The following is a 22,085-nucleotide window of genomic DNA, read 5'->3' on the forward strand; positions in this document are numbered from 1 at the left end:
AAATGATCATTTAAATATTTTTATTATATGCGATTATTGGTTTTCGAGTTACATCTTAAAAGATAAAATCGATTTTATCAAAAACTGATTTTGCTTTAAAATTTTTGTTTTCCCTTAATTATTTGTTTGTGTTTCTCAATTTTTCTAAGAAATACTAGTAACTTTGTCTGTATAATATACAGACAAAAAAAATACACTCAATACATTCATCGCTTCGCTTAGAATCTAAAAATAGGTAACTACCTAATACGCTCTATATTACTGTCCACAAAATCAGTTCGATTGAAACGCCGACATTTACATTTTCCACCCCTCTCATAATTATGCATAAATACATAATATACTCTACAGTGTTAGCACTATGAACATTGAACACGCGATATGTAATATTACTCCAGTCTATGAATAATATTAAGGTAATGTCGTATAAAATATATATAGTCAATAAAAGTAGTTTTGTCAAAATTAAAAGCATTTATAGTTTGAACTTTAAAGTATGTATGTACACGTACAGCCGTACAGGCGATGCAGACATATCATCACTACATAGGGCACCTACCTATCTATAATGGCGATCACTACAACTATATACAGTTTACATGAAACAAAAACTACGTGCAAGGAAAATCTAAGTACCTACTTACCTAAATCTGTTTTAAATAATATCATTATTTATTATCATGTTATTGTATCGATATTTTATTTTTTGGTGGTTATTGACAAAATTTATTTTAGTTTGTAGTACGAGTTCTTACAATGATTAAAAACGCTAATATAATAATTTTAAAAATACATAATACGAAACATTAAATGTAGACAAATTAGGGTAATTATAGTGAATTTGTTGAAAATAAATAAAATGTCAATATTTATCAACATGTATCGCTATAATTTAGTAGGCTTCTATAGCTACTTTCTTGCATTCACTTTATTATATACATATTACATATATAAGTATACGTATATAATTAATTCATATTATAATATCTACTCATAAATTAATTAATACAATAAACATTCATGAAAATAGAAAAACTTACGTTAGCAATATTAGCTATATATTGCATTGGTGCAACATACTAGTCTCGGGATTCCTTCAGCTTTTAATTTTTATATACCAACCTATTACATTTGTGGTTTCTCCACTACCATCTCATCAAACCATATTATTATCGTCGCGACAATCAATCGTCAACACTATGCAGTATGATGTATACGATGTTGTAATTACAATTTTACGAGTCTCATTTTACACGATTAATCAATTATCATCGCTCATCCGGACATCACATAAATATATGTGTTTTATAACACCCACCATCCGGCGACTGTCGGTTTTTATGTTACTATTTTATAGAATGGGTAGGTTCGTAATAATTATTATTTAAAATCCTTGCGTACACGAGCTGTATTACGCCATAACAATAAAACTGTGTAAAAAATGTAAAATTAAACACAGGATGAAGAAAGGGCAAGTCATGGGGCAGATAGGGACAAAAATAGATGGATTTTTCTCAAGAAATATAATAGGAGTGGAGATGTTTAAATAAGTACACTCAATCCATCAGATAATGCCATTTAGTTCATTTAGTTTATGAAGCAGTGGAGTGTAGTTTACCGTGTATTATATATTGTATAACATGTTAAACATGCTATTTGAAATGTAATGTTTTGTAAAAACAAAATTGAAAAATTCTTACAAATATTATGTGGTATTTAAACATTATGTTTTTATCATATTATTAATATATAAATATATAATAATAAATATTTATAACTTTACTTCTATAATATCAAAACTTGATTTTCTTTTTTTTTGTTAATCGCAGGTACTTAGTAGCTTATCTACTACGTATTATTATGAATGAGTGGGTACATGCCAATTTTTTATATTGGTTGTTATCATCTATCAGTTTTATTATTATTTGTAAATTAGTTATTACACTCGATCAATCGATTAGTTGGACTATAGTACAGCTAGTTAGACTTCTAGACTTTTAGAGCTAATTCCTATAATAATAATTATAATAATCATTCGTCGTCAAAACAATTGTTCCCAAGTACTGCAGTATGTTTTTCTGCATTATAGTAATATTAATTTATAAATATAATATATTTCCTTGAAAAAAGTATAACAAAATGTCATGAAGGTCAAAGGATCCACCCTCCTCCTGTAAATACGCAACTGACTCAAAAAATATGTTTATCTTCTATAATATTGTATAGGTTGTCTGTTTGTCACTTGCCACTCATTAGATAAAAACCATTATTGTTATAATATATTAATTTTTGATTAAGTAAAGATTTTTATTAATTCAATATAAAACTGTAAAAATCGTACTGTTTTGACAAGTTTTTTTCTTTTATGTAGGTACATATAATAATATGAAGATAATGGGATTAAAATAGAATTATCCTCAAAAAACGTCCAAAATAGCTTCGAAGTTTGTCGGGACAAGGGAATAATGCTCGAAAGAATGACAATCCTATTTTAAACGGAATGTATATAGTTACCCTATTATAGACCATACAGTTAACGCGGTTATAGGTACACGTGACTGTGATTTATAGTACCTACTACACTATAATATTATAATTTAATATTCTTACTTTATGCTGACTTTCAATATGTTTAGTAAAAAACTTAAAAAAAATATATAATTATATTTTTAAATTAAATATAGCTTAAGTTTTTTTTTTAAATTTATTACTAAGTTCTACATTAATTGAGAACTCTAAAGTATTAAAATTAGATATGCAATATCCTTTTTTACAGACGTTTCAAGTTCCACAAATTTGAATATTTAGATAAAAAATAATGACTAGTTAATTCAAAAAAAAATATTTTTAGAGACTTAACTTTTCACAACTTTAGTGCTATATATAATATACATTATTATTACTATGAGCAATTTAGTTTTAGAAAAAACATAGGTATTTTAGGCAGTTTAGCACACATTAAATAAAAATAAATAATACCAATAGAAAATATATCTCTATTATCTTCCATGTAAGGAAATTGCCAAAAATAAATATATAATATTAATTATTATTAACTTAATAGTTATAAAACGCGTTTAAAAAAGTTTTGTATATTTTATTTTTGTCTTCTACATATTTCATTTTTAAATATTTCAAATTACAGATATTAAATTTCAAGATGCAAGGAGGTGAGCCACAGGGGCAAGCCCCAGGGATGATTGCATGGGCCGAAGTGGGTAGTCTTAAACTCTTGACCACCCAAGGGATTTGTAAACGAAGTGAGCAGGGGGCAGATTCCTTATTAGTAATATACAATAAAATAATAGTTTTTAGAAGCATAAGCTTGCAGATGATCATCTGGTTCCGAATTGTTTTAATCTATCGTACAATTTAAACTTAACGACTTTATTACAGTAACACATTCATTGATGAAATACATTCAACAATTAATATTTAACTAAGTAATTTTTTCGATTTTTATTACTTAATGCTGTTTGATAATTATTATTTATTTAAAATTATGATATATTAACTATATTAATAATATTAGTGTTATCAAACTCTAGTGTTTTTTTTTTTGCTAATAAAGGGCGAAAAAGTAAATACTCAATACTGAAAGGCATTATACAAATATTATAAACATTTATGTATCATTTGACTCAAATAAGCATAGTGAAAATAGAGACATAATTTTATAATAAATAATAATAAAATAATTTATGAGTTGACATAAAATAATAATTATAACAATATTCTATAATACTCTATATAACTTACACTCTCGTCTGAGGTCTAAACATTGATCATTTTTTATTTGGAGCAGAGAGGAGGATATTTGTAATTACATGGCCTTCTGTTCTGTATATTCATTGTACAATGACACAATAATAATAGTATATAACGTTATACGAAATAATTTGTTTTTTTTTTTCATTTCGTTTTTTACTATCTGTTCATCCCTTCCGACAACATGACCTCTTTTCAACTGCAGTAGATACCTATACACATACTATGTAGGACTATTTATACCAAAGAGGGTCATGATTTGTATTGTATACGTCATCGTCGTGGTACAAGTAATTGTAACCTATACATTTATTCGCGTAAATATATAATATATACGTGTATAAAAGAGAAGTTAGTTACGATGAATGCGGAACAAACGAAGACGAAACAATAATAATGACAACGGTGACGTCCCTCTGGTTGATTGTCTCTAAACGTAGAGGTATACCTAGTCCACTAGTATATAGTTCCTGTTAGAACTATTTATTTATGGGCGTCGGAATCGGCCTTGGTGATATGGTACTCGATGAGGGTTTGTTTTTCCGGGCTTTCCGTTGTTTAGTCCACGTATTTTATACATGTTTATATACAATACTGATATATTTCAGTTTGTGTGTGTCGAGCAAGACGACATCATCAATATTGAATAGACGTGAGGCGAGTCGAAATGAAACAATATAAACTAAACGACGTACAACTAAAGTAAAAAAGTCGCTGTTACATACATAAACGTGTCACCGTCTGTGTAATGACCTTTTAATATTGGCAATTTTGATTTATTATAAATTCTTCTGTGACGTACGTTGATTTTCACATTGGATATGAAGTGGTGAGTAAATATGTAGTAAAATGTAAAAAGAACCGTAGATCATGTTTGATAAAATATTTATTAAACTAGGTAAATTCGAGATATTAGCTAACGATAAAACTGGGAATATAAATTAAGCATTTAAATGACGATGTGTTATGTCACCGTGTGACGTGCGGGATAATGGTTTATAATTTTATATATTATTATATTATTATAACTTATAAGTCATAAAATTAAGTTTAAAATTACTTTTGAATGGACTTGACAGAAAGGCGGGCGGTGACAATGTTATTGCGTGGAATAACGACCCGTTCAACAGTTTAAGACGTAAGTAACGTAATGTATTTTGTTAACGATCGAGAGTTTATTCGGAACTCGTATTTATACAATTATACAGTGTCATCTTGCTACACGGCAAAGGAAGAGTTGATGATCAAAGGAAACTGAATAGGTGCATAGATGTTGTACGATATCTTTTAGCTCCTTTGTTGTTTCAACTTATTCTTGTCGTTGAAGCAAATGCGATGATTCTAGAAATTGCAGGAACCGAAGTAGTATTAAACGAAAGTAACAGTTCAATAATTTATATTTGAAATATTTGGAAATTTTAAGATCATCCAACTAATGTGATATGATAATTATAAATTATAATTATTGATTGAATCTATAATATAATACCACTTGGTGGTGTTGATAGTGAACGAAAAACAAGCACCCACTATATTGCTTATCAGTTATCACTATGGATAATTATCTATATTAATTAATAATTAACTAATAAGAGTATTGAAAATAAAACAAGTGTAATTTTATGTTTTTTGATACATTTCCTAAAAATCTTAATTGAAAATTGTGACTATGTTTTTTGTTGATATTTTTTAATAATTGGAATAAGAACAATTTTTGGTGAACTTTAAATTGAATTTTCAAGCATTTTTCACAAAAACAAACATATTTCCATCATACATAATTTTAAATAAAAATAAGAAAATCAAAAATTTAAAATGTCTAATAAATAACACACCGCATTGAAAATTAAGTCACATCTAGTCAATGCTATTATAAATATTTGGTGAACTTTAAGTCTAGATTAATTTATTTCTGATTTATATAACAAAAAATAATATTAATTTTTTATTTGAAATTGGTTTTACGTAAAAATTCTTATTTACTATAATTTTTTTTCAGATTAATGTTAAAAGTGTTTAGAATTTTTTTATTTTTGAAACTCATATGTACTGATTAGGTAGATCCAATTATATATGTATGGGAAAAACGTATATTATTATTATTCATTGCGTATAAGCTAAAACTATATATATCTCTTCTAATCTAAGTCTATGCCTTACCTTTTGAAATAGCTATGTGTCAATATATTTTGGATTCTGAGCGAAAATAATTTAACAATTTAATAGGGTTTATGTCTATATATTTACGTTTAATAGTAGACAAACTCATAGATACTCAACTTCAATATATTTTCTATTAGAAAAGTGTATCCAGTTGGCACCGAGAGAAGTCAAAAGTGAAAATGTTCAGAATTTTTTTAAATAATCAGTAACAAAATGGTAAGTGTTGAGTGTACATCGTTATTAAGTAAGTAACTTAATGAGTGTATTTAATTTGAATTTATTGATAAATCATTACATACAAAAAACGGTCCTTAGCAAAGGCGTTTTGTGATTCTAAATAATCACTAAGTATATTTTATAGTATTTCTATTTAAGTGATTTATTTTTCAGCTTTAAGGTAGCAGATTGATTTAATTTTGGCCAAAAAAATATTTATTAAAATTATTTATATTTAATTATTATAATAGTATAAACCTATATATATTATATATTACTATTAACTTTTAAATCAATATTAGGCAATATAGGTACCGTAGAATAGTGTATATTGATTTGTAGTGAAAATATGTTAAAAAAAAATACTTTTGATAGGATATCGAATTATGTAAGGTTACATAAAGTCTTTTCAAAGATATTTATTTCTGGTTTGTGATGAAAGACTCACACTGTATATTATAAAATACAAGTACACCAAGTGCGTGAGGTCGAAGACTATTGACGGCGGCGGCTGTGGTAACCGGGGTTGATAGAAGAAGATGATGGGTGGGATGTGGCTACGGATATCGCTGTGAGTCCGAGATAGGAGCGTTAGTGGTGGCAGCGCTTTGTCGCGGGTTTGAAAAAGAGGATTACGACGCGTGTACGATATAATAATAATAATAATAATAATGCATCGGAGAAAAGACGACGACTGCGGCGTGTGTACGTCCGCGATACGTGTGGCGATACGCCTACATGCCGACGCCGTTTTTTCGCCCACCGTTTTTCTATACGATATCTCGAACCTCGTTCAACGTATATAATAATAATATATAAGAAACCTTTCAAGAATCGCCAACACCACTACTACTGTTGATGATCGCACACGATACTCTGTACCTTATATCTAAGATTTATATGCTAGAGAGAGAGAAAGAGAGATTAGAGAGCATACAAATTACATGATAATAATGTTTCACATAAATAATAATAAGTGTATGTCAAAATATTAAAATTTAAATGTGGCTCTCTCAGTAGATAGATTGTGTATGATATATTTGTATTACACACTTACGGTTAATTTGGATATACATGAGATTAAAGCTGCAGAAGTCATTAGATTTAGTGTGGTATGTCAATCATTTATATTTATTAGAGTTGAACTTTTAGTTTTATAAATATATAGTATAAATGGATGTTTCCGTGAAATTTGTGGCCGGTTAAGAATGAAAGATATTATAAGACTCAAACTTTGTGCAATTCGTTGTTTAATACTTGGTATAATGATGTACAAAACTTAAAAAAAAGTATCTTATAATTTATATCCAAATAATGAAACACAAAATTCAGACATTTACTGCAGCCCGTGAGCCATGATGGTGAATTTATTGTTGAGAATTGAGATAAAACCCTTAAACAACCGAACGGTAATCAAACAAAACAAAATGCGATGATAGTTGCACAAATATAATATTATGTGGTGTTGAGTACAATGTTAAATAGGTGGTTTTGACCAATTATAAAATACAGGTGTAAAATGTATTCAATTATACTAGCTATTTTATTTTCTATAACTAATGAACAAAATAATAAATTAATAACCTTGTATTAATACAATAATAATCGTTTTTTGCACACCAAAAAATCCTTGTGTGGATCCCTCTTTATTACGCGTATTTCGCGTAATTTATTATAAATCCAAAGTGTAGCCAAAATTTCAAGTTTTTAACTATTCTATAGTTTAGGCTTTACGTAGAATCTCTGTCAGTCAAGACAAAGCCGCTTATATACATATATTATAATATATACAACACAGATTTATAATATTATTACCATAATCTTAATTTAAATAGGAAATATAGTTTATCAGTAAATTTTAACCATTATAATATGAAACCTTATGTTTTGTATTTTTATAGTATATAATATATATAATTAGGTAGTCTTCATTCTGTTCGAATCTGCCTAACTACTGGAAAGTAAATAAAATATATAATATCATCTTATAATTTCCTTAAATTTTATCCGGGTACGCATTCCCAAACTACTGTCAATACATTAAAAAATGACTCGGATGTCAAATACTAACCATAATGCCGTATATTATAACTCATAATATAATATGACTTAAATATATTATAATAAATAGGTTTAAAATTATCTTTTTGATTTATTTATGATAAAATTAAGTAGAAAAAACATATTTTTAAATCGTTTACGATAATTTATTTTTACAATTTGTTTTCATTGCGTACGTTTTTTGTGAGATAACTATTATATTCTCAAAAATGTACAGATGAAAAGTATATGGATAGATAATCTGATAATTGGTTCTATATTTGTATGAAAACAATAAATACTATTATGCTAGATTGATTTCAATTAACCAATGAACCAATAAGCCTAACCATACCCTTTGTATTGTTGTGACAATATAGTGACGATTATAAAATAAGTTGTTTTTTATACAAAATTTGTCAGTTTTGAGCGAAAACTGAGAATAATACACCATCAAATAAATAAAATTAAATAAAATAATTTCTTAAGAAGTATCCAAGTCTGTACGTCAATAGCAAAAAATTTATTATGATTTCACACGGCGTTTAAGATAGGCATTTTCAATACATCTCTGTATCGTGTATTTTACAATAGCATTACGATAATAATAAAATAAAATAAAATAATAATCGTATTAAATAGAAAACATTTGATTTATAAAAAAAAAAAAATGTTTAGATCGACATATTGAAATCATTAGTAGTCATATACCATTAAAAACGATATAATATAATATTCATGCATTACAATATTATTATGATGTACTTACCTAAAGTATATTTGTATGTTATTTAAAATTTTTAGAATCAATTTTTTTCATTGTTTGAAATTTATACTTAACATTAGTCATTTTTAATGGTTAACTGTTAAAAATATTATGAAATAAGCGACACGTTAATGTAACGTTTTAATATACTTTTAAATAATAATTCATCCACCTACCAAAATACATTTTTGGCATATTAAGTCACTTGGATCAGTTCAATGATAATTTATAATATAATATATACGAGGGTGGACGTTAACGAATTTATATTAAAACTAATAACTGAAAACGTGCATCTACACAAATTAAACATTACTTATATTTCATATCGAACTTAAATATGTACTTGCATAATGTGTTAATTTCAAGTTAATTTTGTATTAAGTATCCTAAATTAAGTTAAATATTTTTAAAATTCGTGTCCATGATAAACCAATACAATATTTCCTCTAATAAGTCCTTTTTCTCAAATATTGAAAAATTAAAATTTTAATTGTTCATCTATTAATATTATATATATTTTTTTATGACCAGAATCTCTAATAAATTACATAATATTTACAATTAGATTAAAAAGTAAAAGTAGAAAACAGCTGAAGAAGGATAGTATGGATAGATGGGTTGGGAACAGAAGGGATGACGATTGCGATCGTGCCCACTTGTGAATATTCCCACGGATGTACCCGTCAATTATGTATATGAGTAAGAAAAAAACTAGGAAAAGAAATATCGCCACCGTTATTGTTATTGCACGGCCGGTGCCCAGTGGCCCGTGAAATTGGCTCGTCGCGCGCGCGTGCTACCTCCTCGCCCCACTCAACCAGTATAATGTCATTACGGTGCACACTCTGTGTAGATTTCCAATATGTCCTGTGGTATTCACCAGAGTGTTGGCATCTAACATCCATGTATTGTCACTGTACCATGGCTCAGCTTAAACTTTCATCCAGGTGTGAGACAATCCCAGAGATCTCTTACAAATTATAAGATACTTGTACTACTTGTAGGATAAATAAGTATTACTTAACTAAAATTAACTTAAATTTATAAAATAAATTTGATTTTCTGGTGATACTACAGCTAGTGTTTACCAGATTAATATAATATTAATCGTTTTATATTATTTGTAACCTGCATATTATAATCAATATTATTTTATTGTGCACGATAACAAAAAAATAAATTATATTTTATAAATAAAATTTTACTTGAATAACGAATGACTATAGTTATACTATGGTTCTAGGTTGTGGACAATAATTAATAAAGCCCATCCCAAAAAATCACAAAAAAATGAAACCCTCGGAGTTAGTTTAAACACAATATTACATTTTAACCTTATACTTGCTTGTCAATAAGTATTTACGTATATTCTAAGGCATTGAGTTATAAGTTACCTATCACACATTTTGTTTAATTTAACTTATCTCTTTTTAGCATAATTTTCCTGTGTTATCATGGATAACCTTTTAGCAGCTGCATTTATTTGTCCTGTTTTTAGAAGATGGCCCTGTTCTAATTTAATTATTTATATAATTAAACATCTGTAAGTACACAAAAAAAATATAAAAGAGTATTTGTACAGTTTTATATTAAATCAATTGTATAAACTAAAATTTTCGTTGTAGATCGAGTGCTGACGAACAATATTATCAGAAATAAACATGGCCTTATGAACCGTTTTCTACTATACTTACAGTGTAACCGTGTAATTATTATGAAGTTACAAAATCGTCACTTTTTCTAGCAAAGTAGCAATACTCTTTGTCAAACAGGAGCATGAGCTATTACCTCCAAAATATCTATATCTAAAATATAATGATTCCTAAAAAAAAAATATTTACAGTTATTTTATTTGAAGTTTAGCCAAAATTGTTCGTCCCATCTTTTTTATAATATATAAATATAATCAATCTTATATATTTGACCATATAGCATAAGTGACTGTGAACAGACAGGTTTATTTCTATGTAAATTCTTGTGTAAAATGCATTTATCTACGCCATGCGACGAGTTCCGATCTCGAATAAAGTACGATCGGCGAGACCGGTAATGATTGAATTCAGTTAATATTTGTCACGTACCTGATTGTATATGTACTCTGATTCTCAACACACATATCTTGGTTTAAAAGTCGGATATCCTATACGGACATACGTGTTTTCTAATAATAATATTTAAATAAACGGATGTTATACTCTGAATGGCGGTCTTCGACTTTGAAAATACTGATTTAAATATTTCTTGTGTTGATACAAATATTTTGTGTTATTTAAAGTTATATATAATTTACAAAACAATTATATCTTAAACAGTCAAACATAATATCGTATATTTAATATTTACGTCTATTAATTTCGATTTTAATTTAAGTTCAATTACCAACACTGCATTCAATCTTTCCATATCCTCGAATATTTCCCTACAATTTTTCATGCAATTTATCTGTTTCATAACAATTTTCAAGTTGAGCTTTCTTATGTCCGTCGCTCATTTTATAAGCAAACCACATTGCAAAAAATATAAAATGATATATAAATATCATATGGGATTTCCATATTATTTATTCATCATATTATTCGTAGTTGTAGTCTAGTTCAATAGGTACCCATAGAAAAAAAAGTCATGAAACGCATGTTGGTACTCAGTGATATTCTACTGCACTAGCTATTATAAGTCAACCTGCTTTGTGCCATTTGTTCGTTGCCATTTTATAGTGAGGTGTTATACGCGATACATAATCTTATACGACACCATATTTTGTATTATATATGTATATAACGTATATGAACGATAAAATTATAGTATCATTGATAATAATATTGTACTTACTTATTATACGTTTTTGATGATTTACACGTGCTGTGATATCGTAAAAATTATTTGAGTTACGGTATTAAAATATACTATTGCTGTACAAAATATTTACTCTTCAAGTTAACAAGGATCTAAAGTATTAGACTTTTTACCGTTGATTTTAAAAATAAAATTATTGGCATTGTCAACAATTTTGGTTATTGCGTAGGTAGTCATATTAGCGACATGTAAGTAAAAATAATTGGTCAAATAAAATTCCAGTTAAAATGTACGAGTATATAATATTATACATTTGGTATAAAATATTTATGTACTCAAAAATTATATTAATAATTGAGGAAAATTTAATATCATAAATATTTGGTATTTTGTGAACATCCATTGACTGCCAGTTGTACGAATGGATTAATGACATCAATAACGAGCTATTTTCGTTTAATTATTTTATTGAGATACATGAATTAGTGAGTAGAAAAAAGTTTTTCATTTTCAATATATTACTTGATCAATTATTTTTATCTATCAATTCACATAATATATATAATATATACATTTTGAGGCTCCTATTCACTATAAAGACCAAACATATAATAACAAAAATATAAACAAAGTAGTAGTGTATGATCTCAATCAATTTATTTTTTCGTTTTATAATAAACACGTAAAACACAAAACAAGTATAGTACGTATAAGTATATTACCTAGCTATATAATAGCTATATAATTTTGTAAATATTTAATACCTACACGACGGAAAACAATACGCACGAGCGTCAACAATCCACGCGAACAATAATATTAGGCATAACATTTCGAGGACACGTCACAAATCAGTTAATCATTATATAATATTATTATTATGTACACATGACGTGGTTTTAAATATTAACAATATAGAAATAAAAGTAATAATAATAATAATAATATTTGCAAATTGCCCAAGTATATTACGTAATATATTATATTATATTATATAGACTTGTGGCGCAAAACTTCAAGTGCCTAATGTAAATAAAATGTAATCATACAATGATAGTTATTTAAATAAAAGCCCTACAATATAAATATTTTATGACGACAACGGCCGAAATAGAAAAAAAAATACATTTACGGCGAAACAGCAATAATATTATGTCACATAATATATAATACGCTCTAGTCGTCAGTAACCGCTTATTGAACTCAGTTTCGGACCAGAGTAGTCCATTAACCGACCAAGGCAATAACATGAATGGTCCAAGAATAAAAAGATATAAATATTATGCATTATAAATCGTAATTAAACAATTACATTTATCTATACAGTTATAAAATATTGTATTTAATATGTAAAATTTGTCATCCACGAAGTAAAAAAGATTGTTTTTTTTCAAAAATGTTAGTTCGAAAACATAACATTTTTGAAAATATATACATAGATTATTTAAATAAGTAAATAATTTGAAATTAAGTAAAAAAAAGTACTATGAAAAACGAATCCCTTCTTGTTTATGACGAATTCATGAAATAATATTAATCTTCAAAATTATATGCGATAAAATCGATTAAATGGTCTAAATAATGTGGTATTTTGTCCTTAAAAATATATAATGTCCCATAATTAACCAGTGTAGTGATTTCAATAGACGATTTTTTTTCCTATGTACTTGTAAATTGGGATCAGCTGTGAGTCCAACAAACGGCGACTGCTGTATTATATTTCTATATTTTATAGTTACAATATACATAAATTATCATCGTCCGGAATAAAACAACAGACACATGAGAAACATAATATGACGTATTTATCGCGTTCAACGATGACAACAAACTATTATAATTTATTTATTTATTAATAATAAGTATAATAACACACAAGATATATTTTTATGTAATAATATCATGATTCATAATAATAATAACCAATATATAAACACGTAGTACGCTGCGTATACGCGATTTTTTTATTATTTGGTCGATGTAGTTATATAACGATATACAAAATAATCGTGTACATAACAGGCTATTATAATAATAATATGATAACCATAGAAATATACCTATTATAAGCTATCTAAGAATTTTTTGGACTTGGTCTTTTGACGAACTAATAAGCGTTTCAAATATGTCTTCAGTCGTCATAAAAAAAAAAAAAAAAAAATGATAAGGAAAAGGAAAAGATATCTATTACGTATAAAGCGTATAATATATAGTATAGCTTTTATACAAGTTTACATACCTAGTAGACAATTATATAATATAATATGTGTACAATTAACCGACGAAGACGTTAGATCTTGACTACAGTTCAGACGAGCTTCTATAGGCACTATAGATAATGTTTTATTTTTATTTTTTTATAATATTTATACTATCGAAATCAATCGAATTTATTTTGTCTTTTTATGCGCGCGTAACATATTTTGGATAATATGAATATTATACGAAGCGGACACAGATAGATCGTATGTAATATAACAATACGATGATATTATTATTTTCGAGTCGAAAATAACGGTTCATCATCGTTGGTTAAAATATTTGGAAACAGACGGAGACTATAACAATATTCTTCTACACTAAACATGGTTAGGGTTTATGTACGATCGAACGCGGCAATCGCGCCAATAGAATATATTGGAATAAAAACTTAATAATGACGTATAATGTCGTAGCTAATATTTATAATATAATGTGTATATATATATATATATAGGTACGATTACGCGTTTGGTGATATTGTAATAGGTGCGGTTGGCGACTTGCCTGACGGGCCGAAACCGCGACCACGGTATATCCGCGGTACGTACCGGTCGTTCACCGGCAAACCAGACTCTCGTTGTCGGCCGCGCACTGACCGTCTGGTGGCGACATGAACACTTTGCCGTTGCCGCACACGCACAGCTGGTACACGCTGGGCAACTTGTCCTCGGCACCTCTTTTTTTCGTGCTGCCGATGGAATTCTGCTGTGCAGTCGACTTGCCGCCGTCCCCGTCTGCAGACATCGCCGCGGCCGCCGCTGCCATATTGGCTGAAGACGTAGTCTTCACCGTCTTCAGTCCCTTGAGAAACACCTTGGCTGCGTCGATTTGTATCTATAACATGATTAATGCAATGCAATGTTATAATGTAATCATTAATTGTTGCTGGCAGTGATGAATTAATCAAATGCGGGGGAACGCGAAAAAATCTCCGATGTATGCCAAATTCACCGCGGTTTTGTGGTTTTGACATCCCGGAATATGGAAAAATAAGCTATAATATGGTAATTAATATCTTATATGTAGGGTTGGAACTTCTAGGAATACTTAAAATAATTAAAAATGACAGTATTTGTCAATCATTATTTTTTTGATAATACAGACTAGTCACATAGGTACTCGTGTGTGTTTAACTATATATAATTTCTTATATAAGTATAACTCTATATTATTGTATATTTTATACATACATGCAATAATATAGAATAATAATAATAATAATAATAATACTCGTAATAATATGGATAATGGATATAGAATCGTTTGTTGTACAAAACGGTTTTTACGTTATAATAATATATTATTGTTTATAAATGTGTTTCAATGTGATAGTAACATTTCATTTAAAACCTTATATATGGATTCGTGATGTATGCAAAAATGTAATTTGTTGAATTATGTTTATATATAAATAGTTATTAAAACCTACATGGTTCCGTATAATTCCGGATTCACGTTGAAACCGTTGACATTCCCTAGAAATTCCCCAGGAATTAGTCTGTACGCTAAATGCATAATCTGTCTCGAACAATAAACGCTCAAAAGGACGTTTAACATGCTTGTATTTTCTTCTTCTTAGAAATGTAGAAAATATGTGTTAAACAGAACTAATTTTGTCTTGTTAGCTTTAATTATTAGAGTGAATTTACCTTTTATTAAATTTGATGGTAAGGACATTATCTGTGTTTTTACGTTATGTTTTTTTATGATTTTATAATTTGTAATTAATTTATGAGTATATTGAAATTCTAATATTTTAAATATTCATAACTCAGGTAAAAATTTAAGTATCGTCAAAATTATATTCTCAAAACACACATAATATTCTTATAATAGTCAATAATAGGTCTATTCATTATTCATTCTAACTTTACAGTTAACATTACAATAATGGCTATATTGAAAATATTTTTTATACTATACGTTTGTAAAGGCGGGTAGCGAATATTATTTATTAGGTAAATAATTAGCATTTACATCCAATAATTGTTATTTATCTTTAGTATTGTGGCAAAAAAAAAATTAATCTGTGTAATTAATGGACACATCACAAGATTAACCCTAGTATAAAATTATAATAATAGTATAATATTGTTGACAACGTTCCAATGGATTAGTGTTAATATAAAAACTTGTGTTTGGAATAGGTAAGTTAATAAAATCAATTGACCCATGAATGTAATTTTTATCAAAATAAAACCAATATGATTACTGTAGGTATATTTTTTTGCCTTTTTTCAAAGTGTATTTAATAAAGACAGTTTAACTTAAGTATAAGGAAACTTTCCTTTACTCCATAAATCATAATAAGTCCTAAGGAAAATTAGAAAAATAAAATTGGAAATACTTCATAACATTTCATATTATTTTGAAATGAATTTCTATTTTTTAATTCAACCAAAATCAAATTCATGATTTAGCAAGTCGCCGAGAAAAATATAATCTTACGATAAACAATAATGTTTTTCGATTATTATGTCTTCTAGATATTTAAGTAAAGTATATATATATATTATTACCTATTATTAAATTATGATATTTTCAATAAGTTTATTTAATAATTAAAATTAGGTAGTAATCTCTTGTAGAGATATTTTATATACTAGAAAGATAATAAATTGTTGTATAAGAATTCTAACGAGGTAAAAAAAAAAATAAATACACACCGCTCCGGCTATTGACTGCAGCTTGACGTCCATCAGACACGATACGGTTATGTCACCGGCCCTGGACTCGATAGTCACTCCTTGGGGACCGCTCAGCTCGAGTCTCCGGGACGCTGACTCTAACCTAAATATATATTATAATAATATATTTTACGAAGAAATAACATATTACACCGACACAAGAATTATTATAATAATTTACTAGCGAAACGAACATTGATGAACAGTACCTACAGTATTATAATAATACATCATAACTAAAATATGACGAAATTCAGTAGTCAGTAGGTATAGCCATATATTTTTATATGAACAATTTTCACTGAATAATATTAAGATAAATTAAAATTTTAACTCAAAATATGTAATTTACACTTGTATTATAGTTATTACACTTTTACTAGTTTGTTAAAAATAAGTAAATTATCATCGGATCTAGATGATATATTTTTTTGGTTATTTCTCAGTGTTTGATTTGTTTGTTTTAACAGAAGTTTTAAACAATATGGCAAATAAATAGAAACATATTATTAGACAAGTTATTATTGAAATGAAATATTATATTATTTAAACAAGATTATTTTGTTGTGTTAGCTATTTAGGATTGATATCTAAGTATTTGATATATTTTTTTAATACATCGATTTTAATTTTAATATGGTAATAATAATTGTTTGTATGTAGATTAGGTATTTCAGTTGATAATAAAATAAAAAAATATATAAAAAATTTACACTTAGTTTGATGTAAAACTGTTGCGTTCACATGATACATTCTATATACGTATGGATTTTTTTGATAAATTTTCTCACCTTAAGTCGTGCCGAGGGTCGGCACGGACCACTGGTGTTTGGACACTGCCTTGAAACACAGCGCCACCAGAACCTGTAAGAAGAAGAACTTATTATGGTTGTAGAAACATAATATAAGTATACTGCACCACTGCAGGATGATTTTCACTTTCAAAAATTTGGTTGCTATTTTAAAAATTTACAATTGCTTGAAGAATTCATGAAGAATTTCAACTATGTATTATTTTATTTTTCACCCATTTCTAAGTATAAAATAAATAATAAATATTGTTTATTACTAAATTTAACAATATTTTTTTACTATTTTAATATTATTTGAAGGTTATTGAAAAATATTACACAATATTCATTTTAAAAATGTCTATTTAAAATAATAATTTTATTTTAATGTTTCTAAACATTTTAGGCCGCAAATTTTTAGAGCTAGAATTTAGGATTGTTGTAGTATTTATTATCCCTAGTCTATGAACATAAGTAAACCAAATTATTGATAAAAATGTAATTCAATGGTTTTGATTGTTATTTTAATTATTATTATTAAGTAAATATTTTAATATTGAAAAAAGTTTATTAAACATTTAAAAATGTAATTATTCATGTTTGGATTTTTTACAAGCTTTTAATGTATAAATTAAACAGCTTTTTAGTAAGTTAAATTGAGAACATTAGATTTGGTATTAACGATAGTGTGACAATCAATAAAATAATTTCAACGTTATTCCAACTTTATAAATGGTAGGTAGGTGGTTATATACATTTTTAAAATAATATCGTTGGAGACTTGAGCCCTCAGAACATTTAACCGATTTACACCATTACAATGTGCTTTATAGTTTCTGTGTAACGTTCTGTTCTGCTAAATTATCCACAAAATATATTTTTATTATTACGACCATACACAGCAAATTTACGCTAAGTTAATAATAATATTTTCTACGTTACCCGTTACTCGAAGTTCTTGAGCGCCGACTATCACCTTACTTCGATCGGCTGAAAACAGTGTTTCGCCACGTGTATCAGTCACCCTGAAAACGTTCGCTTGTGCGCACTCCAAACCATCTTTAGCTATACAGGTGATCAAAATAAATCATCACTTTTATTTATTACTATAATATACATTTGTGAAAATACTAAATAGCGCTCTGGAGGATGCCATATTCACATGCGTTGTCAACGTCTTACATGCATACAACTTAATAAATTAAAATGCAGTAGAATCCATTATATTATGTTGTTTGTTTCAATATTAGAACGGGTTGACCAATTATTAAAGTTAAAGGTTAGAATATTATCAGTGATTAAGTTTTTTTCTCGATATTTCAGTATTTTTTTAACTAGATAAGAACATTTATTTTTAAATTTGTAATATTTTACATACTTGGATCATAAATGGATCATCTTGTTTAAAAATTAAAACATCGAAACAAATTCAACGCTTTATCACTAATAATGTTCTAATCTTTAACCTTTAGGTCGATTCATTCTAATACTGAAGGATTCTATTTAGTTCTTCTGAACGCAAATTTGCGATATTGAATGTATTTAAGGTGGAGACAGCACATGCAGATGTAGCGTTCTATCAATAACCGAATAACCGGGGACCAATATTATATTTTATAACTCAGTGCCCTTGAAGCTAAAATATTGGAAAAGTGTTCTAAGTTAAATATATAGTAACCATTAGTTATTGAGCACGACTAATATCATTTTAACTTAATTAAGACTTTTATTGATATATTATGTAGACATTTGTAATTATCGTGTGAAATTAAAATATTGACTTACTTCACCTAACCTAAACTGATTGTATCGAATATAACATCAGATGAATGGAATAAAAATAAATCAAATGTCTCTTTAAATAATAATAAGAATATATGAATAATATTTTTGGTTAGTACCAAAATATGGTTTAATAAAAAATCTCAGCTAGCGTGCGAATGCCAATAATTTCTTACATCACAGGACTGATTTATACACAGCGCGTAGGTAAGTTATATAATACGGTATGGATGTATATTGTATACTGTATAATACTCACTCAATTTGAGACTGTTCACCAGACGTCCCTGCGAATTTCGAGCAGTCAACGTGATGTTAGCAGTGGATTCGATGAGAAGAGGACGTCCGGCCCGTGAGCGTATCGCCGACGCCACCAGCCGGTTGGTGACCAATGTCCGGCCGGATAGCCGGAGGCCACCATGTGTGATCTTCATAGATCCTATGCCCTCCTGTATCGTAAAATACGTGAGTTAGTATAAATAATATTTTCTTGTACATTAAAACAGTGCATATTTAGATGATGGGAGGGGGGAGGGAGATTGCTAATTTCGGGGTAAGTATTAAAAATTGTTATATGTTTTGAAAAAAAGATTTTAATGCCAACTTTACACCTCTGTATTAACTATTAACCGCGTATTAAATAAAATAATAAATTAAATTGATAAATGAATGTCTTCTACTTATTTTTAATATTTTATAAATAAATGTGTGTCTACTTATAAATTATAGTTATTAAATTACATATTAATTTTAGATATGTATTCATCGTTTATCAAAACATAATACTTGTACCTATAGTAATAATAGGTTTTTGATTATAAATAAAAATATATCTATATTCAGTGTATACATATTCGTAAAGAATAAAATATAAACAATACTCATATTAAACAAATATTAAATAATTCTTAATACTAAAATTCAGTTGTGATTTTTGTCTGCCAAATATGTCTAATCATATAATATGCTAAAATTAAAAGCCGAAATTGTCATTTAATGGAAAACGGTCGACAGACAAGCTGTTTCTTTTGAATACATTTGAATTTTTACGTTTTCAGAACCTGTTTGAAGTGTTTGTAACATTCATGGTCTTATAATTTATAATTTATAATGACAAGTATCTACTGACGACTGACGAGTGATGAGTATTGTTGCGCATCAATATTTATTTATTTATTTAACTTTAATTTCATATAATGAAATACTGCCCCCCACTGAGAAGACTCGTGTGGGAGCCTAGGAGTTCCTATATTAACATGTTTTGAAAATAATATAACATAATAACATAATAATACAATAAGCAAAGAATAATTGAGACAAAAAAACATGAGAGTGCACATAAATTAACTAACATTAACATATTTATAATATATAGTATAACAATTTATTATTTATCATATAATATCATTTACATCTAATAACCATAAAAAAATTCTTTTTTTAAATGCTTTAAGAGGAAGATTTAAGATGTCATTAGGTATTATGATATAGATTATAGAAGGTATAGATTATATGGTTTCTAAACAGAATAGGTACAGATTATTAAACAGGGAATTTCGTACTTTTAATACTATAGTTGCCTTTGAGCTGCTCGTTATTTCGATTTTGACGGTGTACGGATATGTAGGAATAAAAAATACTGATTTATAAAAAGTTTTTAGCACCAAAATTAAAAAAAAAAATTTTAATCGACAAAAATTGTAGAATGCTCTAAAAAACGAAAAATATTTTTAAATCTAAAAATTGTTCTCGACGAACGCCTGTACGATCTTCTATTCTTTTTCGTGTCCCATTAGTTTCAAGCAACACAACAACAATAACAATATGAAGTTTAAAGATATCAAAATTACATGTTTATAGTTATAATATTATACGTGTCATCGACAACGACGGCACCGCAACCACCACCACCTCACGCGTTACGTGGCCGGTTTATCTATAAAATATATTATGTTATCGTCTATGCAAGTAGCTAAGTATATTATGTTATTATAATGGAAATAATAACAACAATGATAACAGCACGTATCATAAATCACGCGTACGTTTTTAATGCAAGTGACCCTCTTGCCGCCACGATATATTTCACGCGTTCTCGTTAAAATATTCGCCATCGCCAAGTTCCGAAATATGATTACACGAATCCCTTTCGTTTGACGACATTCGCGACGACCATTCAGTCCTCCGTGACAATTACGGTCACGCGTTTCTAACGTGCAAGTAGGTATATATTATATAATATATATATGTATCATTGTGGAGTGATTGAATTGCACGAATTCACATGTTTCTCTTCAATTAATTCAATACATATTATTGAGTAAAATTTACTAAATCAGTAAAATGTTGTTTTCGGTTTAACACATTCAGAAAAGACTGCTCAATGGCTTAATAATTTGAGTATACGCGAAAATTGGTCTCGGTGGAGTTGGAAGGCTCGAATTGCCATTCCACTAAATAGAGAAGAGAACCTGGTAGCGCCACTAAAAAAAAAATGAAAAATTACCAAACTCTAAATGCGTACTAAAATAAAATATACTGGGTTGGTAATTTTTAGTTTTAAAACAAAAAATCTTTCATTTCATGTTTATTAAATACATGATTGTTTCCCTAATTTTTATGTATACACACGTTTCACGATAAATTGTTGTGGATCATGTTTCGAAAATATTATAATTCATATTATTTGTAATTTATTAATATTCACTACGCGGTGATGATTTATCTTACACGAAATTATACGGAGAAAACGTATATAATAATACGGTATCATACAATATATATATATACGTTACACGTGAAATCGTGAAACAT

The 22,085-nt window shown here is 27.8% G+C and overlaps 1 protein-coding gene across 1 annotated transcript in view; it reads right to left on the minus strand.

Moving 5' to 3' along the window:
- Positions 1 to 12,384: 12,384 nt before the first annotated feature.
- The window catches only part of LOC132926356 (zeta-sarcoglycan), a 132,109-nt gene continuing 122,408 nt past the window's right edge, over positions 12,385 to 22,085 (minus strand). Inside the window, exons 5-9 of the mRNA XM_060990708.1 lie at positions 19,531 to 19,720; positions 18,432 to 18,554; positions 17,490 to 17,562; positions 16,678 to 16,801; positions 12,385 to 14,845 (exon numbers count right to left, since the gene is read on the minus strand). Coding sequence (XP_060846691.1) covers positions 14,567 to 14,845; positions 16,678 to 16,801; positions 17,490 to 17,562; positions 18,432 to 18,554; positions 19,531 to 19,720 — 789 coding nt within the window. The 3' untranslated portion in view covers positions 12,385 to 14,566. The remainder of the gene's footprint in view (positions 14,846 to 16,677; positions 16,802 to 17,489; positions 17,563 to 18,431; positions 18,555 to 19,530; positions 19,721 to 22,085) is intronic.

The sequence above is a fragment of the Rhopalosiphum padi genome, chromosome 3 (genome assembly GCF_020882245.1).
Source record: "Rhopalosiphum padi isolate XX-2018 chromosome 3, ASM2088224v1, whole genome shotgun sequence".
NCBI classification, from domain to species: domain Eukaryota; kingdom Metazoa; phylum Arthropoda; class Insecta; order Hemiptera; family Aphididae; genus Rhopalosiphum; species Rhopalosiphum padi.